The sequence below is a fragment of the Rattus norvegicus genome, chromosome 9 (genome assembly GCF_021556685.1).
Source record: "Rattus norvegicus strain SHRSP/BbbUtx chromosome 9, alternate assembly SHRSP_T2T, whole genome shotgun sequence".
In the NCBI taxonomy this organism is placed as follows: Eukaryota; Metazoa; Chordata; class Mammalia; order Rodentia; family Muridae; genus Rattus; species Rattus norvegicus.
The window spans coordinates 121,846,409-121,866,394 of NC_141542.1; the positions used below are offsets into that span (position 1 = coordinate 121,846,409).

Genomic DNA, 19,986 nt, shown 5'->3' on the forward strand with positions numbered 1-19,986 from the left:
GAAGACGATGTGACAGAATATATAGGTGACCCCAAAAATTACACCGGAAAACTCCTACAGCTGATAAGCACTTTCAGTAAGGTAGCTAGATATAAAATTTATCCACAAAAACCAGTAGCCCTCCTACATACACACGATAAACAGACTGTGAAAGAAATCAAGGAAACACCTTTCACAGTAGCCTCAAATCATGTAAAATATCTTGGGGTAATTCTAATGAGTCAAAGATTTACTTGTATCATTAAAAACTTTAAGGTATTGAATAAAGAAACTGACGAAGCTATAAGAAGATGAAAAGATCTCCCATGTTCATGAATTGGTAGAATTATCATAGTAAAATGGCCACCCTACTAAAGCAATCTAAGGGTTTAAAGTAATCTCTCTCAAAACTCCAACAGACTTCTTCACACAATTTTCAGTTTTACCTGGAACCACAAAAACAAACCAAACACAAACAAACAAACACCCTCAAATCCTGGATAGCTAAAACAATTCTGAATATCAAAAGAATGGCACGAAGTACCACCATCCCAAATTTAAAGTTGTACCACAGAGTTACAGTCATAAAAACAGAAACATATTGGCATAATAACAGACACACTGATTAGTGGAATCAAGTTGAAGACCCAGATATACATCTACCTATGGACATCTGATTTTGATAAGGAAGTGTGAAATTCACACTAATAAAAACTCAGTATCTTCAACAAATGGTGCTGGTCAAACTGGATGGGTGCACGTAGAAGGCGGCAAATAGATCCATACTTAACCACCTTGCACACAAGTCAAATCCAAATGGATCAAAGACCGCAACATAAAACCAGATACCCTGAACCTAATAGAAGAGCGAGAGCGAGAGCACGTGAGAGAGAGAGAGGGGAATAGCCTTGAACATCTCGGCAAGGAGACTTTCTGAGTAGAATACCAATAGCACAGGCACGAAGATGGACAATCAATAACTGTTACTTCATGAAATGGTAAAGCTTCAACACAGTGAAGGACTCTGTCATCCAGAAAGTGGCAGCCTACAGAACAGGAAAACATTTTTACCAACTATACATGTGATAGAGAGCTAAGAACCAAAATATGTTAAGAAGGGAGGATCAAGAAAACAGACAGTGCAATTAAAAATGGGGCACCGAGAATTCTCCAAAGAGAAAACTCGAATGGCTGAGGAACACTTTAAAACCCTCAGCATACTTAGCTATTAGGGAAATGCAAATTAAAATCACCCAAGATCAGTAGAACAAGTAATAGCTCACCCTAGGGAGAATGTGTGTAGGGGGACACTCATTCACTGCTGTTGGGAGTACAAACTTGTATAGCCATGAGAGGACTCAGTGTGGCTGCTCCTCAGGGAGATGGGAATTGATCTACCTCAAGCTCCAACTGTCCCACTCTTGGGCACATACCTAGACAATACAGAAGGTATTTGCTTGTGTGTGGATATTAGCTGTTAGTCAGTGATAACCAATCTACAATTCATAGAACAGAGGTCAAATGTGCGGTAAGAGACCAGCGGGGACAGTTAGACCTCAGCAGGGAAGGGGAATGGAACAGATAGCTATGGATGGGCGTGGGGGTAGGTGTGGGGATATAGAAAGAGATGGCTAAAATTGAGGGCCACTTGAGGTGTAGTTTGGAAACCTGTGATACAGTAGAACCCCCCCCCCCAACACACACGAAGGCTACCTAAATAAAATCGCCAAAATATTGGGAAGACAGAGCCCCCAAAATTCCGTACTGGGATTGGGTTACATCTAATTGAGTTGTTGGGACCCATGGGAACTGCCCCCTTGTCCCCAATAGCTCAGGCTGTAGTCAAGAATATGGCTTGTTTTCCGAAAATGGAGAGCCCCTGTTGCTGAGGACAACATCTACACGTCTCATCAAACATGGAGGAGTTGAGCTGGTGTGTGCAGGGCCTCCACCCCCATAGTCTAGCATCTTTGGTGCAGGAGGATGCTCTGCTACCAAGAGGGAAACCCCAGCCGAAAAGCATTTCACAAGGGTGTCCTGCCTGCACGATACGTTAGGGACATGGCAGCACAAAGCTTGTGGGAATGACCAATGAACCAACTTCTGGTTGACCTAAGACCCACTCCATGAGATGGACCCCATGCCCAACGCTGCTCGGGTGACCACAAACATGGGACTAGATCCCCGGGGACCTACGGCAATACCTAAATATTACTGTTCTACAAAAAGGTTTTTAGATAGCAATAAAACAACTCCTAATGACATTCTATACACTTAGAGATCAGTGCCTTGCTCAGCCATCCACACAAAACCAAAAACCTTCCTCATGCAGCACATGGTAACAAATGCAGAAGTCCACAGAGAGACATGATTCAGAGTAAGAGACCTTAGAACACTCAGCCCTGTAGAGGATGTCTATGTTAAATCCCCCCTCAGATGTAGGTAATTCTGTAGAAGAGGGGGCAGAAAGAGGGTGAGTCAAAGAGGATGGAGGATCTGTGAGCACAAGGCCCCCTAAATCTGTGTGATCAAAGCTCCTGTGAGCTCACAGAGACTGAGGCAGCACACATAGGGCGTGCACGTCTCTACACAAAATCCCTTAGGTACATCCTATGGCTTCTGGTTCCATGTGTTTATGGGATTCCTGAGTGTGTGAGTGAGTGGGTCTGTCTCTTCTGTCTTGTTTTGGTCTCCCTTCCTCCTGATTATTTTGTCCAACTCTGATGTATTAATCTTATTTTGTTTTCTTGTGTTTTATTTTGGTATTATTCCTTAGAAGCTTGCTTGCTTCCTAATGGAAGACAGAATGGAGGTGAACCCAGATGGGAAGGGAGGTAGGGGGGAAGTGGGAGGAACAGAGAGAGGGGAAGCTGTAATCTGGATATGTTATATGAGGAAAAGAATCTGTCCTTAATAAAAAGACCAAGACATGTATTTGGTTTTATCATAAAAATTTTGAACCTCGCTGGAAATGCTAGAGATGTTCCAGATAAATAAAGATTGGAACATATTAATGAGCACATTAATTACTCATTAACCTACCTATTACCACCCCACCCCAGTTTTCCTAAGTTTTATGAATCAATCCCCTGTAATTCCAACAAAACTATACAAGATCTTTCATATAGTGGTGTGGATAAAATGACCGTATTTCTGGTAGTCAAGGTGATCTTAAAATCACAGAAACACATAGGCTACAGGTTTCTTACACAGTTCACAGGAAAGGAAGCACAGGTGGCCATATGAAAGCTCACAGAGACCCTGAGAGGGCCCTGGGGAGAGGCAGCAGAGGCTACAAATGATTTGGTGAGAGGGAGCCTCCTATTTGTAAGCTCGAAGACCTGATGCTTGTTCAGGCGGAGACACACGTTTCCAGTCCGCCAAAGAGGCACATGATAAGAAACGGAAGATGAATGCTCACCTTGGCGATAGTGAATTATGGGGAAAATTCAAACAGGGAAGATAGAAATGTGAATTTGTTTCAGCTTTGTTGAGATAACATAAACCTGAAGAATTTTGTACTCTACTCAGTCTTTAGGAAATACTGCCTGTTAGTTTAAGGAGATTGCTTATAGTGGTGTTCATGAGGAAGACATAGGACACTTTTGAGATAAGTAGGAAAATGAGGTTGAAACTGTGTTCAGATCCAAATGTGTAATTATATTAGGGACTTGCTAGAAACTGTGGTCTTTAACTGTCCTTTTCTGCTATGAACTAAATATGTCTCAAAAATGATGTTTTGCTTATAAAAGGAAAATAACTATAAAATTGGGCTTAGAAAGCATTAAAAACAAATTAAGTTATTTTGGATCCTTGCAACTGTTTTTCATCATTAAAACAGGGAAAAGAAAAGCAGGCCGTCTCTTTAGGCAAATTAATCATGTTAATTGGATTTATAGTACATTCACTTCATGTTTCAAGAAGTAAGCTTAAAATATACTTAGTAATCAGCCAAGTAAAATATTTTGGCCATAAAATTGGCAGGGAAACTCAAATGCATAATTACCTAAAGCATATAAATACAATGTATATAAAACATATGCTACATATTTATAATTAATGCTGAATACATTATAATTTCCAGTATCTCTCATATAATTTCCCTGAGGTAAATAGATTTTCATATCTCCCTAAAGGGCAACAGTAGGAGATAAAGGGAAGGAAGGAATTTTAAAAACCCATAGGATAATGAATAACATGGCTGGATTCTAGGTCTTGCGTATTTCAATCATGAACATAAAAGTGCCCTATGCTGGGAGACTCAGCAGGCACCCTGTCCTCTCTGTGAGTGACAGCCCAGAAACACTAGGAGCTCTCATCTAACCTTATTATGATCTGATTAACCGTGTGTCGGACACTGAATTTATACAATCTAAAATGTGAAGTAAATGAATTGCAAACACTTCATCCATACATTTCCACACCACTCATCCTTGAAAACTGAGTTAGTGCAGATGAGAAGTAGAATTAATAGAAGTACAATCATGGGCCCATTTCATACACCGGGGAGGACTGAGGCAGTCACGAGTTGACACTAACATGATGTCATCGTAAGAGCATTCCTAGAGGTAGGGGAGAGGTCAGACATGAGAATGAGAAGAGGTTATGAGGAGAAAGGCACTGGGAAGCAAACCACTCCACCAAAAAATGGAGTAAAATGAAACTGAGCCTACAGAATCAAAGAAGTGCCCACAGAACATGGCACGGCAGTCTATGTAGGCACGTGTCCATACCATGTCACCACACAGGTTTCTGGCAGCCTACCGGTACTACCCTTGTAAGGCTACTGTGTATAAGAATACACCAATCACACTGGGACTCTGGGGCCACTGATGCCACCACACCACCACAAGCTTGGGGTGCTTGGTTCTCACTGGCTGAACTGCTTCGTGGAGTATGAGGGATTTGCTCAACGGTAGAGTCTGAGTTGGCTGAGGGTAAATGGAACCTGTATCTTCTGATTCTTAGTCTGTTGTGTGTCTTGGATAGTTACTGCTCTTTGAAAGAGAATGTGCATGCCAGTCTGCTCTATCTTAAATTGTTCTGTAAGAGCTGAAGTGTTGGTCGGATGGTCCCTTGAGGTCAGAGATTCATTTGTGGAGGTTGCCGCCGTCACATCGCTACTGAAAAATACTCAACGTCTAGAGAGAATCTTCTAGAAAATCTCGGGCTCTTACATACAACTCCAGTTTATGATTCCTTCCTCTCCTTTCTTTTTCCTCTCTGGGGTTGTGTGGCTATAGCCCAGGGGAGCAGTAGGCAAAAATCCGTGGCTTTCAAAAGCAGTAGCTTGATTTAAGGTTGTAACTGATCATTTCAGATAGGCCAGGTCAGCTGACAGCTTAGGAATGGCTTTCCTGAATTTCTCGGACAATGGAAAATCAGTGTCAAGGGAGGCAACATCGGCGAGGCCTGGCATCATGACAAAGATTAATGGGAAGTGCTTGTTGCTCTAGAGATGCTGATGTACACCAGAAGTGGCTCTATCAATCCCCACTGTCCCGGGATGGATCCGTCCTCTGACAAAGGACAGGGTGCTGTTTCAATCAAACCAAACCACAGACAGAAAATTACCACTATTGCCACAGAGCCACAATCAAATCAGTGCCAGCCAAGGTTGGCTTCCTTAGGTCTGTGACTGTGAGGCATCGGATAGGGAAACCATGTGGTGCAGTTAGAAGGACAAGGACTCGGGAGTCCACAGTGACAGGTATAGCTGGGGAGAGTTACTGCAATTCTGCATGACGACTTCATCTGACCATAATACGGTAGCATAAATTTTGTGTCATTTGTCGGTGTCTGTCTTTCTGCAGTGCTCAAAGCAATATGTGATGGACACATCAGCATCATTATCATGGTCTCAGTAGACAGAAAGACCCATGAAAGTTCCGCCTTCCAAATTGTTTACATTGTGAAATGCTTGCACAATACAGATTCATAGGTGGTTGGAAATGTCTTGTGATGATGAAGTTTCCTTCTTTGAACAGTTACATGATGACCTGAGCTGGAGTCACTTATAAATAATTCTTTATTGTTTATGCTATGGGACTGGAAAAGACAGGAAAACCAAGGCTGTTCTTGGGCTACACTTAACACGGGCATGGTAAACTTCTGTGTATGCCCAGATATCTGTCCACACCAATCACTTCTCCAATGGACACCACCTATGTGTGCTTCACTTGGAGCTAAGGGTTAAACCCTATACATCAAGTCATTCTCCCAAGACTGCTCTGCCATCTAGACGTCAGCCCACAGCAGCAGGCTGTCATCTCTCCTCCAACCAACCGACTGACTGTAAGGCGTTTTTTTCCAGGATGCATCTCAACTTTCACTTTAGGTTTGAAATACTCGCAAGAACAGCTCAAAGTAACAGTTGTTTATCTGTTATTTGTTACAGAAGAAGAAATACATTGGGCATGGTGAAGAGGCAATGGGCTCAGATGATGCCCTTGGGGGCCCCACCATGCTCCACACCTCCCCATGTTCTGCTACCCAGATGCTCACTAAATCTCGTCGGTCACTTGTTTTTATACACGTCTCCAGTTGCTCCTACTCCCTTTTTCTGGAGGTTGGTGGTTGGGACTGAAAACTTCAACCCTCTAACCCTTCTATTTCTTCCCAGATGCTGGCCTTGGGAGAGAGGTGAATACCCACCTCTTTTTTGGGATTCCAGGGAAAGGTATTAAGTACTGTCAACACTTAAAATCACTACTAGTTAATTTTAAGTTCTTATTAAAAACATAGTCATTTCTGATGTTCATTTTCCTGTAAATAAGCAAAGAGGTTGGGGAATGGAGCAGTTTGGCCCGCGGTTAGCAGCAGTTGGCTATCCTGGATGCTATGAGCAAAAGGATTATCAGTTCAAGAGCCAGCCAGAAGACACTTGTATCAATCAGCATCCGCCATCGTGAACACTCTATTGGGCACCCTGAGAATGTCATGAGATTTACAGAAGATTGTCCTGACTCCTGAAGTTACAGTCCCAGCTGAGGGTGTCTCAAGAGCATGGACCAGACTCTAGATGGCCCTGCAACCATTTATATCTTGGCCAGAGTAGGAACACCTTGTCTAATTGCCCAGCAAAGAGGTTGTTAGGATTGGTACTCAAGAAGCAAGGCTGTGACCAATTCACATGTAAACTTCCACAGCTATGACTGAGTGTCAACAAAGTAGCTGGGTTGGTCCAAATGCCCCTTCTCTGTGTGTGCAAGCAGAGGTTCAGCTTCCTTATTGAGCTGACTGGAGACACCCTATGACAGCAGTCCTGAGGACGAACAGTCTTTCTCCCTTCAGCACTATGCCCTGAGCTGGCCACGGGAAGAAGCAGAGACTGTGACAATGGTGATAATGACAGAGGCAGTGGAGGCCACGGCTGAGTGGTCAGCAGGCTGAACTGTGAGAGTGGTCAGGCAGCTAACTGCTTGTCAGTGAAAGGCTTTGAACAGCTCAGTAGCAGACTGGCCAGGCAGGGGAGTAAGGGGTGAATGGAAGGAGGGAGAGAGGGAGAGAGAGGCAGAGGGAGGGAGGGAGGGAGAGGGAGAGGGAGAGGGAGAGGGAGTGGGGGAGGGGGAGAGAGAGAGAGAGAGAGAGAGAGAGAGAGAGAGAGAGAGAGAGAGTGTTGGCAGGGGATGGTAGAGGATTAAGAAGCTACAGAGAACTAAAGGAAAGAAACACAGACAGACCTTTGTTACAGAAAAACTGAGTCTTTGGGGCCAAGAGCTTTAATCTCAGCTGCTGTGGAGGGCTAAAACATCCCAACTTCTAGGTCTACAAAAGGACTGTAATGCACACATGCCTTTGGGATCTGATGTCTGAGGCCTGTAATGGACCCTGGTCTCACTATGTAGATGACGCTGACCCTGGACTTGCTATGTAGACAAGGCTGACCCCAGACTCACTATGTAGACAAGACTGACCCCAGACTCACTATGTAGACAAGGCTGACCCCAGACTCACTATGTAGACAAGGCTGATCCTGGACTCACTGTGTAGACAAGGCTGACCCTGGACTAGCTATGTAGACAAGGCTAATCCCAGACTCACTATGTAGACAAGACTGGCCCCAGACTCACTATGTAGTCAAGGCTGACCCTGGATTTCTTGTCTTCCTGGTTCTATCTCTGGTGTTGGGATTACGGTGTTGGGTGTCGGGTTTGTTTGCTGGAGATCAAACAAACTCCTATTAGGTAACCAGTCCACCAACTGAGCTGCATCCCCAGATGCCTGGGAAAAATAAAGAATTTTTTAAGGCAAAATCAATGCTGAAGGAGATTCCAAAATGAAGCCTGGAGTCCATTAGCAAGTGGAACTCACACACAGCAGCTGCTGCCTAGATTGTGACCTCTGGTCCCTGCCTTGCTGAATACTGACATCTGCAGTGAGCTCACGTTGGGCAAGGAGGCTAAAGAGGGACTCTAGCTTTGTGGACACCTCCCATCTGTTCACATCTTCCTTTATTTTTATCCTTCGTGTAGTCTCTGTCCTTTCTCAACACCCAGCAAATCACACAAAGCGCCTTCTTTAGAACTTTACTTCAGAGGCATCTGAGCCTGTACCTCTAAAACTGCAATCCCAAGTCAACTGAGATCCCAAGTCCCCTCCTTTCTATATTCTATAGTCTCTGCATTTGGACTGATTGGCAGTTACGCCCATGTCTATAATTGATCATAACGTGCACGTGTTTAAAAACATAGGAGTCAGTCATGTAGAAGCACTTCATACTAGTCATGTAGCTGTGGGATAAATGAAATAACACGAAGTGTATGGTGTTAGCAGTTACCCTGTTTACTATTAATAAGGAATGGAGCTTGTACTGTGGAGCAAATGTTGCCTCTGAAGGGGAGAGAAGGATGGCTTGGATGGGGCCCACTGGGCTAGATGTGAAGAGATCTGTCGGGCAAAGGAGCTGGAAGTCACTCTCTGCAGAAGCCACACACGGGTGCAGCCCAGAGCTGGAGTGAGAGGAGTCTTGGAGCTGAGCAAAGAAAACTGGTGGGAAGTGGCTGAGGTTGAAACCAAAGCCCGAGGCAGGAGCTGGGTGCCTGTCTGGAGGGCTCAGGGATGCTACACCGCCTCCTGGGGATTTTGAAAGGGTGGACAGGTTTTTGAACACTCATATCTTACAATGAAAAACTGGCCACAGGGCAAGAGAGAATTCTGCAGAGGAGAAGACAAGTGTCGATCACTTGCTTAAGTGATGAGGGATAGGCTGTGGGGTCAGGAGGAGGAGACAGAATGAAGAATGGTGGGGGCGAGGTGGGGAAGCAGGTAGGACTTGTGACCTGTGACATGGAGAGAGTGTGGGGCAGGTCAGTCGTGACCTGCGACTGGGCAGTGGCACCATGGAGCTAATCCAAAGCATGCCGGGCACAAGAAAGACATGAGGTCTAACAGACGCTGGGACCCGGGCACGCTGTCAGCCTGCACCTTCTGGTCCACGGCCTCTGTGAAAAATGCTCATGGCTAATAACATCTGACAGTAAAAGCATGTTAACAAGTAGGAAAATTGCCTAACTTCTCTCAGGTAAGATAAAGGGAATTCTAAGAACCAGCTTCCAAATGGAAACCAGACAGACAGTTGCCTAGAAGTGCTTCAAAGAAATTAGAAAATGTCAGATGCTATGGTCTATGTCAGAGTAAGGATAGAGCCATGGGAAATAAGTGTCCAACCCAATTCCCTCTAGTGGAAGCTGCTGCATGATGTCAGTGGAGGCCAGGGCCAAAGGAAGTGAGTTAAAGCCAGCTGAAATCAGAGACCCTGAACTCAAGACAAGGTACAACAGACTGTAACACACACACACACACACACACACACATAGACACACACTTACACACAGACACACACACAATCACACACACTCACAGAGACACACACACAGATACACACTCACATGCATACAACATACTCATACACACACACACTCACACACACTCACACACTCACACACACATACAGACACACAGACACTCACACACACATGCAAACACACAATCATATACACACACTCACAGAGACACACTTAGACACAGATACACAGTCACACACACACTCATACATATACTCATACACATACACACTCTTACACTCACACTCACACACATATACATACACACACATACTCACACATACTCACACACACTCACACAATACTCACACACATACACACACTCACACTCACACAGACAAACTCACACATACTTACACACATACATACACACATGCTCACACATACACACTCACACAATACTCTCTCACACACACACAAGCACACTTGCATACAGCCCCTTAGGAAGAACCAGATCAGGGACACAGGAAAGCTGGTTCTCTCCATTGCACTACTTAAAAACGTGGGCTGGGTGAGGCATGGCTCAGCAGGTAAGATTGAGCGCTTGCTGAGCAAGTAATGAGGATCTGAGTTCAAGTCCGTGGGCTGCATATAAAAGGCAGAGTGTGGGGGCGGAGAAAGGATCACTGGGCCCTGCTGGCTGCCAGCCTGTGTTCAGGTTTAGTGAGAGACCCTGTCTCAAAGGGATGAGATAAAGGATGGTAGAACAGAACTCCAACTGGCCTCTCCTGGCCTCCCCACGGGTACCCTGTCCCCCCAACACTCAACACAGACACATAACATGAAAAAAAGTAGACATTTTTTCAATTCAGTGAGAAAGTAGCTAGAAACGCCCACACAACTAACTAACTTGCCCAAAGAGCTTGAGGCAATCTCAAAAATTCAGAGAGAAATTTTTATCATTTCCTTACGGACCTGGCTCACCGTCAACACAGTCATTAAAGAAAGGAACACGTCAAAACTGCTCGGCTGCTTCTTCCACGGGAGGCACAGCTGTTGCTGCTCCTAGAGTACCTACGGGGCCTGCCAGAGAACCTCCCCCTTCCCCACTCCCCACTCGAGCTTTCTGTGATTTTGTTTTGTGTGTTTAGTGTCCTGTGGGACAGAAAATAACCTGCGCTGATTGTGGCAATTGATGAACTCAGCTGGTGCTGGAGAACATGAAATGGGAAGTGAAAGACACCTGTGAGGAGGGTGTGGGCTGGAGGGGAGGGAAGAGGAGGAGAGGGAGTGGAGAGAGGGGAGGGGAGGGGAGAGGAGGGGAGGGGAGGAGAAGCGCTCCCACCCTGGCTCTGGGTGGTGCACAGTCATATGAAGGGCTCCCAGCCACTCAGTTATACACAATGCTCTGTCTTCTATCTGCCTCTGCCTCTGCAAAAACCAACCAAGGAGCGGCTGTGTTACCCCAAGGGGCCTGGGACAGCTGTCTGATGCTTGCTCTTCTAAGGATCCAGGGTTCATGCTCTTCAGCTAGGGACATGTGGAGGACAAGAAATTAGGGCTCCATCTCTGCAGAGAGCAGTGGTTTTCAAGTGGTGGACAATTGGCTTTTCTAAGCAGGGACGCAAGGAAAGAAAAAGCAGGTGCGTTACAGGGTGGGGAAGAGATTTCAGTGACAATTCTTCCTTAGGCTGCAAGGTTAGTATGTAAAATATTGTACTTCCCCTTAACAGATCCAACCATTTGACTTGAAAACAGGGGAAAGATAAAAGGGGGAAGAGAGAGACAGCTCAAATATTTAAAGTGGAACACCTAGGGGATGGCGCATTTGAAGAAACTCCCAGTTCCTTAGGAATACCCATTTGCCGCGGAGTTTTGACAGACTGTCTTCCACTCCTCTGCTTTAAACTGACTGAAGGAACAATCACCACGTTCAGTCACAGAATGAACCACCAGCGTCTACACCCTGGAGACACACATGAGGAGCATGAGCAGGAGAGTCTGGTGTTTTTCTAAATACAGTGGGATGTATTAACACGTTGTTTTGAAGAATAGGGTGCAGAGAATTACTTCTGTTTCTTGTGTGTTTGGGCTCTCGCTACAGAAAAATGAACTCCCTTGCCTCAGGGAGAAATGAACTATTGGCTGTGTGTCCCAGGGTGGCCCATCTGGAAGGGCTATTTCTTTATCTCAGTTGTACAGGTTGAGCAATGTGCCTTCTTTGAGGACAGTATGCTGCTTGCCTACTGAAGGTCGCCGTTGTCCTGCTTGGCTCTTCAAAGGTACTGTGAAGTGGTTCAGAACTTCGGTGAACAAAGTCTTTGGGGAAGCACAGAGTGAGGGCATGCCACACACTGACTACACAGGGCCATGGCTGCTTTGTCCCCAATACAGAACACCTTCCTGCTCTCAGTGCTGGGTCAAGGAGGAGGGTGGGTGACCAAGTGCATCTTCCTTGCAGTTTCAGGCAACAAAGGGCCATCCAGGCTTTAGGGCTGGGTGGCTGAGCCCCACAACACCTCCCCCCACTCCCTGGAGTGCAGTTGTGGCCTTTCCCCATTTCTGGGAATCTTCCAGATTTGTCCTCTGTGGGGTCTGTCCAGATTGGCCTTTGCTCTTTCGCAGAAGAAACCTGGTCATTTCTCCTGGCAACATAAACAGACCTGCCCTTCTCACAGTCCATTCACCCCAGGACTCGGCCACTGGCTGCTGACAATATGCCATCTTCTGTTCAAGTGAGCATGTTTCTTCATTGTGATTCGTCTCGGAGTTTCTTTTGAATCAAATTATGATGTCTCCCTAGTGGGCTATGCCATAGGACTTACCTTGTTAGAACAAAATCAAATACAGAACCTGCACCGAGAAAGGCTCTGTCGCCTTTCCCCAGCACGTTTCCTTCTTGTGTGGCCACATCTCTGTGTGTCTACTTGCTTGCTAATGAAGCCTTTCCGAGTCTAGGGCAATTCTCAGACATTGCTGACTTGGAAAACACAGGGAGCAGATTAGCGGGGGGAGCCACTACCCCAGGGGTCTTGAACAAAGTGTATGGTTGGGTTTTCCTTGTTGACTGGAGAAAGGCAGGAGGAGCAAATGGCCGTATGCACGGGGTTGGGGCGGCAGCTGAGTAGTTGTCTCCATCCTTTTCCCTGGACACAGCTTGGTGCGGACGGCCTTCTTAGCTCCAGGGGGTTTGGAGGCTAAACAGTCCAGAACAGTTTTCCATTTTCTCATTTTCCTTCGCGTGTCTCCGAGAAATAACTTTTAAGAAAACAAGGTGCTTCTATGAGATAGCTCTCCATCCACACAAGGAGGGTCACGCCCACTTCCTGGGGCTGTCTCTACTTCTCCCAGATCATAGACCACCACCACATCAATACTTCTCGCGCATGGCACCTTACACCCTTTAGTGATCGTGGCCCTCACGTCTTTAACATCTGTGGTGACTCAGGCCTGGGGCTTTCCCAGAGCACTGATACTCTCTCGTGTTTATGGAATGTGTCCTCTTTCAACTTCTTGTGGGTAGTTCCACTCCTGCTTTAAAGAAGAGTCACTCTGCCCCAGTTTGGTTCAGGTGTCCCCAAGTCCTCAACATGTATCCGGATCATGCAGGTTCTTAGCGGATGCATAGCCGTCCTGACCTAGTTCCTTCAACACACTGTGATCTTACGGGGGTGGGCACTGGAGCGCTCCCTTGTGTGTCCGTGGCAGTGGGTAACTCACAATAAACTTGTTAGTAGAGCATTTTGTCTTAAGCTCACTAACACCCTGAGTGTTTACTCACAAACACATGAAGGATTGCTGTATGCCAGATAACAATCTTAGTCCTTATGATATGTTACATGACTTTAGTCTTCACATAACCTCACAGGGCTGACATTGCACCCACTTCATTTTATGGATGGAGAAACTGAGGGTCATATAGGCGAGGCGACTTGCTCAAGATTTGTAGGAAAACACCATTCGAGGTATGTCACAGCTCTAAATCTAGCTGTCTCAGTCAGGGTCTCTACTGCTGTGACAAACGCTGTGACTGAACTTGGGGAGGAAAGAGCTTATTTGGATTATGCTTACACAGCGCTGTTCATCATTGAAAGGAGTCAGGACAGAAACTCGAGCAGGACAGGAACCTGCAGGCAGGACCTGATGCAGAGGCCATGGAGGGTTGCTGCTCACTGGCTTGCTTCCCATGGCTTGCTCAGCCTGCTTTATCATAGAACCCAGGATGGCTATCCCAGGGGTGGCCCCACCAACAATGGGCTGGGCCTTCCCCCATCTATCACTAATTGTGAAAATGGCCTATCATCTTACCTACAGCCGAATCTCCTAGAGGCATTTTCTGATTTGAGGTTCCCTCTTCTGTAATGACTCTAGCTTGCGTCAAAGACATAAAACTGGCCAGCGCACTAACTGCATTTAGAAAGCAACCATTTAAAGATTTTCTTTATCTACCCTAGGATAAAGACTGTGTGGGGTTAGGAAAATCAGAACAAGAATACTTGTTAGACACAAAGCCAGGGGTGGCCAGACTTCAGGTCTCGTGTGAGATATGCACTTTTACATAGGTTTGCCTACCCAACGCCATTGCTTCAGACCGATCCCTTGTAATTACAGATCACAGGGGGACGCCAGCATCCGTCTGAATTGTCACATTAATCCCAGCATGGGTTCATATTAATGATGGCAAGGGGTGAGTGACTGAGTGACGAGATTATTTACATATTTTTGGTTGTGAGCCTTGCCTTCAACAGCCAAGCCATCTCTCCAGCCCAGTGGAATTATTCCAAATAAAAATTTCCAGTTTTACATGTTTGCTCAGTGGTTCCCCTCCCACACGCTATTTCACATTTTCTTTTCTCCCTCCTTTTTTCTTTTAAATTTGATTATTGATTTTTGAGTTTCAAGATTATTGCTTTAAGATCATTTCCCTGATCGCTGAATGGGTTGAATGAAAGAGGAAGATATTTTTTGTTTTGAAATTCATTCACAGACAACATGTCATTTTAACATGTAACAAATCTTAACGAGCTGTCGATCGGTGAATGTTTAAGATGAGTGCAATGTACCCTAGTTTGAACCTGCAGATACACAGCCCTCAGGAGGCTTGGATGGGAAGTAAACTTTGCAGGCATTCGGATATGCGTCGCCCGTAGTGTGTTACAGTAGTCACGAGGTGGGTATGTTTAAACAGTCCATGAAAAACTGGACTCAGCTATTTTATAAATTGTTATTTGAGCCTATAACTAATCTCTCCGACATTAACATCTTTAATAAACATGCAAGCAGTATCTGCATGCAGAATATTGGATAGAGCCAAGACAGCATCTCCATTCATTAGTCTTATGTTTTCTCAATAACCTAATTTTGTCTTTCATAAGATATTAATGCTTTTGGAAGTCTTACTCTTCTTAATCCTATTAATTCCTAAGCTACCCTTTAAAAGTGCGTGAGGCGACATGCGAAAGGCTGTCAGTTTCACTGAATTATACACTGAGCTGCTAAGGGGGAGTCTGAGAACTTCAGGGCCGCTGAAATACAGAACTACGGAAACGTCTTCTGGGGTAAATGTGACTCCGGGGACATAGTTGGGATTGGTCCCCATGGCTTTGTATTCTTCTGATCTCAGATCACTGCTGCCGTAGCAGGTGGTACGTGCGTGGCCGGGCATAGCATGTCTGTGTCTGCGCTGGGCCAGCGGCTGTGGTTCAGCCACTGTTGGTGTCCTTTGTGGTAGATCTTTCATAATCAAGCTGGAGAGAGAGTTCAGCCTAAGACCAAGCTGGGGCCCACAGTAAAGTGGCCCACAGTGAGACATAGAACATTGTTTGATGGTTGTTCTGCTCTAATTCTAGTTCCAAGATTGTGGGAACAGACAACCACTCTCCCATTGAATTTAAGGCACATACCCCGGCACTGTTAGGGTGGCCAAGAACCCGAGATTGGATGGACCGTGGGCCTAGAAGAAAACCAAATTCTTTTGCTACAGGGACAGAGCCATGAAGTGACTCCTGCTGACATTCCGCTATACTCATTCATGAGTGCCTCACTCAGCCATCATCAGAGGAGCTCCCCCCTGCAGCAGATGGGAACCAACATGGAGACCCACAGCTGGACAGCGTGCAGGGAGAAACTTTGGAACACGAAGTTCTAGACGGGCTGTCTCCCTTATGTTATGCAGAAATAGCGTTAAGTCCAGAGGGATGAGTGACATCAAGGAAATGTCGTCAGGACATACAGGAACCCACAGAGACTGCGGCAGCATGCATGGGGCCTGCATGGGTTCAAACCAGACAGGTTCCCAGGACCACAAGGGGAACATGGACCTGGGCTCCCACTTCTAACCAAGACCTCTGTAACTGAAACCTGTTTGCAAAGCAAAACCTTTTCTCCAATGGAGTCTCACTGGTTGCGTTAAGCGCACATAAGGGGTGGCCCCACGCCCAGTAATAGTTGGCTAACGCATAACAAACCCAATGGTGTTTTTGCCTCATATTGCTTTGTTTGGATGGTTTAATCTTATTGGTCTTTTGCTTGTATATTTCGTTTTTTTTTTGTTTGTTTGTTTTGGTGGGTTATTTTGTGTATGTGTGTTTCTTTTTTTGAGTTTTACTTGTGTTTTAAAGAGAGAGAGGGAAAGAGGGGGGCACAGAGTTGGGTGGGTGAAGGGGTGGGGAGGATCTGGGAGGAATTGGGGGAGGGGGAGAGCGTGATCAGAATATATTGTATAAAACATTTCTTAAATAAAAAAGGGAAAAGCACAAAGTCATTAGTCACATGTATTGTCTCCTCCAAAATTGGCACCAAGTTTCGTAAAGTCTGCTGGATCCCCTCCTGCTACTCTCGTGTGGCTAGTGCGGTGTACACCACTTGAACTGTAAAATGCTTCACCATGTTAACCAAGGAGCCTGGGACTTGGATGCCAGTTTATGAAGACTGTGGCCAAGGCGCCAAGGCGCTGATCCGAGACTCTGTAACGTAGATTTCTATCCTTCTTAAACCCAGACAGGAGGAGCCCCTCTGAGCACTTTGCCGGTGTAAGTGCGGGATAAGATGACTGCATAACAAAGAGGGACTAAACTAATAACAAAGCAACACTCTAGAGCCTGATGGGAAGTTTCTAAAATGCGAGCTGACTCTATAGATAAGGGAATGATGGAAACATATCCCAAGGCTCAGAAGTCAACTCTGCGCAGCTCCGCTTCTATCTGAGAAATCATGCTCTTCCCAGTGACCACACGCTTATGTTATATTACATCACATTGTATTGTTTTGTATTGCTTTTTTGTGTTACTAACACACACAAATCAATGTAATCCTATCCCCCCTTCCCCACACACAAACCTGCACACACTCTTGGTGGATGGTGTGCTATTTTGCACTGAATGTTGTGAAGTCAGAAAGTTTCCTCTGATTCTAGAATGAGTTTCTAGCAAAACCTGCTTGATGAGTAAGGCTGAGAAGGAGGGACACTCTGATTTATATAAGGTAGGAGGATACCATGGTCCCCCCGGAACATCCCTATCAGCAGTGCACACTCTCAGATACTAAAACTCCAGGAGAAATTACAGCCAGCCATGCCACAGCCAGGCCTTTTACTCCTGTCTGCCCTTTACAATGTGACTTTACTAGTAGATCTGCAGTGGCTTTAAGTGGACACTTTTCTTCCTGAGACAGCCACAGAACTTGGACTTAACTTCCTACTTAGTGGCAGGAAAATAGTTGAGGAGGAGGAGGAGGAAGAGGAAGAGAGCCTGCAGCCAATGCGTGTTTCTACCCAAGGAAGTGAATTGTGAAATGGTTTTCATTTCCCATCGAACACACATGAACTTGGTCTAAGTCTCCTCATCCCATCTGGCCCTCTGCCTGGCATCTCTAGGATCCATGCAGTGACAGTCAGCTGCTGGCCCAGGCTCACCTCATACTCCTCCTTGAAGCCATAGCCCTCAGCACACTTCATCTGAGTGATGTGTTGGAGGAGATCTGCCACACGGATAGCTGGGTGAAGCTGTCCCGTCTGATAAGGCACGTCCGCGGCTTCCCGCTTCTTGTAAGTATGGGGCTGTGCTAGGCTGCTGGTGTCGCTGGCCATGGTGTGGGTCTCATCTAGAAAGGAAGACAAAGGAGAAAAGGGGGGTGAACCAGAGGGTCAGGACCACACGGTGCTAACAAGCTGGCTGCTGACGTCCCTCTACTGTAGGACGATTTAGCCAGAAAACAAAAGTTACACGTTTGTAAGTGGGATTGGCGATATTGCTAGCAATGAGGCAGGACCTTTGCTCTTACAAAGCAGTCCAAACGAGATAATTGCTTCTGCAAAGCTCATTGACAAACGCTCCTTCCCGCATTTCAGTGGCGAAATTGGTGAAAGTTTCGGTCTGAAACTTTATCAAGACCTGGTGCAAAACCAGGCTTGTACATACTTCCGAATGTCACCTAACTCGTTTGTGTGATGAGATAAACGGACTCTACAAATGTTCTGTGAGCAAAAGAAAAGTGCACAAAATGGGTTTGGCATAGGAAGCTAGCGGTGGGATGGGCACTTGGTTCAGGAGATCTAAGGAGGGAGGAAAAACCCGAGAGGGAGCCTGGTTTGGGAGCAGTGCTTCGATGAGTCACTTTGCATGCTCTGGGATCGGAAAACTGAACGAAAGACTGCGGGCCAACGCGTCACACACAGGATGGCCTAGGACAGCAAGCATGCAGGCCAGCACAGGGCGGCACACTGGCTCTGTCAGGTCTGTGAGGAAGACACACACTCCCGCACTCCCTCCGAAGCGTCTCCAAGGGGCCGGTTGGGGAACTTACCATTGATTGGCACTTTAAAGCGGATACATATCAGGAGAGAAGAGGAGGAGAAAAAGGAGACAGGACGTAAGCAACAGTCTGTGTGGATAACTACAGGCAATTTTACTTTGTGTTCTAGCCTTCCACTTAAATTCTCCAGAGAGAGAGAGAGAGGCGGTCAGAGGGCACAGCCTCAACTCTGCCATGGCGTTAGGGCGGAATTCTCTCATTTGAGCACCCAATGGCAAAAAGGAGGTGAATGTTGGTATAAAATTGCTTTTCATCCCCCATAAACAGAGAAATAACTAAAGGCTATTTGTATGCAACACGTTTGTCTTTTAAATTTTTTGAGCAAAGCCAATCAAGTTGAACTAGAGAATTAATGTCAGAAATTTGGTCAAAGTTGCCAGAAGAGGCTCTATTTTAATGGGTCCTGACTGGTAAAGTAGATTAACGGGTTGAGGCAATGTTATCTACTAAGCATGTCTGAAACAGACATGTCCAGTCGAGGCTACTCGATTCGGAACTTGATCTTCTATGGGTTAGCTCCTTACAATGCTGGGTCCCTCTCGTGGTCTCGAGGACGAGGGGGGCTTCTACGAAACCACAGTGCTAGGAGTCACTGAAAAGGAGACGGCAAATCGACTTTCCACGGAAGTAATGAAAAGATATCAGAGAGGATGGAGATGCTTGGGAAATTGTGCATTCAACAGGGGTTATAGCTACACTTGTCCTGAGATGACTTCTGCTGCTGTTGTCATCGGCTACGTAAATGCTTGGTCCTAAGGAACCCAGCGCCTGTCCTGCAACCCTGCTCCGAATGCATTGCAAAGCCCCGGGGATGCATGGTATGGAAGGTGGTACACGGGGGGTGGAGCTATGTTGCCGTTGCGGAAATGGCACCCCAGTCACTACAAGGCGGCTAAAGACACGGAAAAGAAACAAAATAAAGAAGGGTGAGAACGCTGACTTCATGATTCCTTTTGGCTTTCCCTTTGGATTTGCTTTGATATTTAGCAAGGTCTACTTTCCCCGTTTTTTTTAAACAGTCACCAATACCCCCTGGGAGTTCGCACATCAGAGCTGCTTGCTGGCCAAGGCCAAGAGTTTGTCAGCTGGGATGAGGGATCCCTGCTGAGGTACTTGGTCCACTGGGCTTTTAGTTCCTCTGGGAGAAAGCTCTTCTCTGAATAAATACTTAGAGCAATGGAACGTTAGTTACTTTCCCCTCTGTGCCTCTCTTGTTCTCTTTGTTTTTTAATCCTTTGTGTCATGAATACGGGTTGATTCGACTCTCATTTTTGGCTGGGAGAAAAGGCCACCTAAAGGACCCAGGCTTTTTCAAGTAGAGATAGCACGAGGCTGGCGGTGCTTTTAGCCACAACTGCTGCCCACACTGCCCGTGTTTCTCCATTGCGTGATGATGCCTTGGCCTCATGTG

The 19,986-nt window shown here is 46.0% G+C and overlaps 1 protein-coding gene across 11 annotated transcripts in view; it reads right to left on the bottom strand.

Moving 5' to 3' along the window:
• Positions 1 to 19,986, bottom strand: part of Ptprm (protein tyrosine phosphatase, receptor type, M) — a 701,363-nt gene that overhangs the window by 125,241 nt on the left and 556,136 nt on the right. For all 11 annotated transcript variants that reach the window (NM_001431774.1, NM_001431773.1, NM_001168632.2 and 8 more), the window contains 1 exon segment: positions 17,677 to 17,864. In NM_001431774.1, the coding sequence (NP_001418703.1) occupies positions 17,677 to 17,864 (188 nt within the window).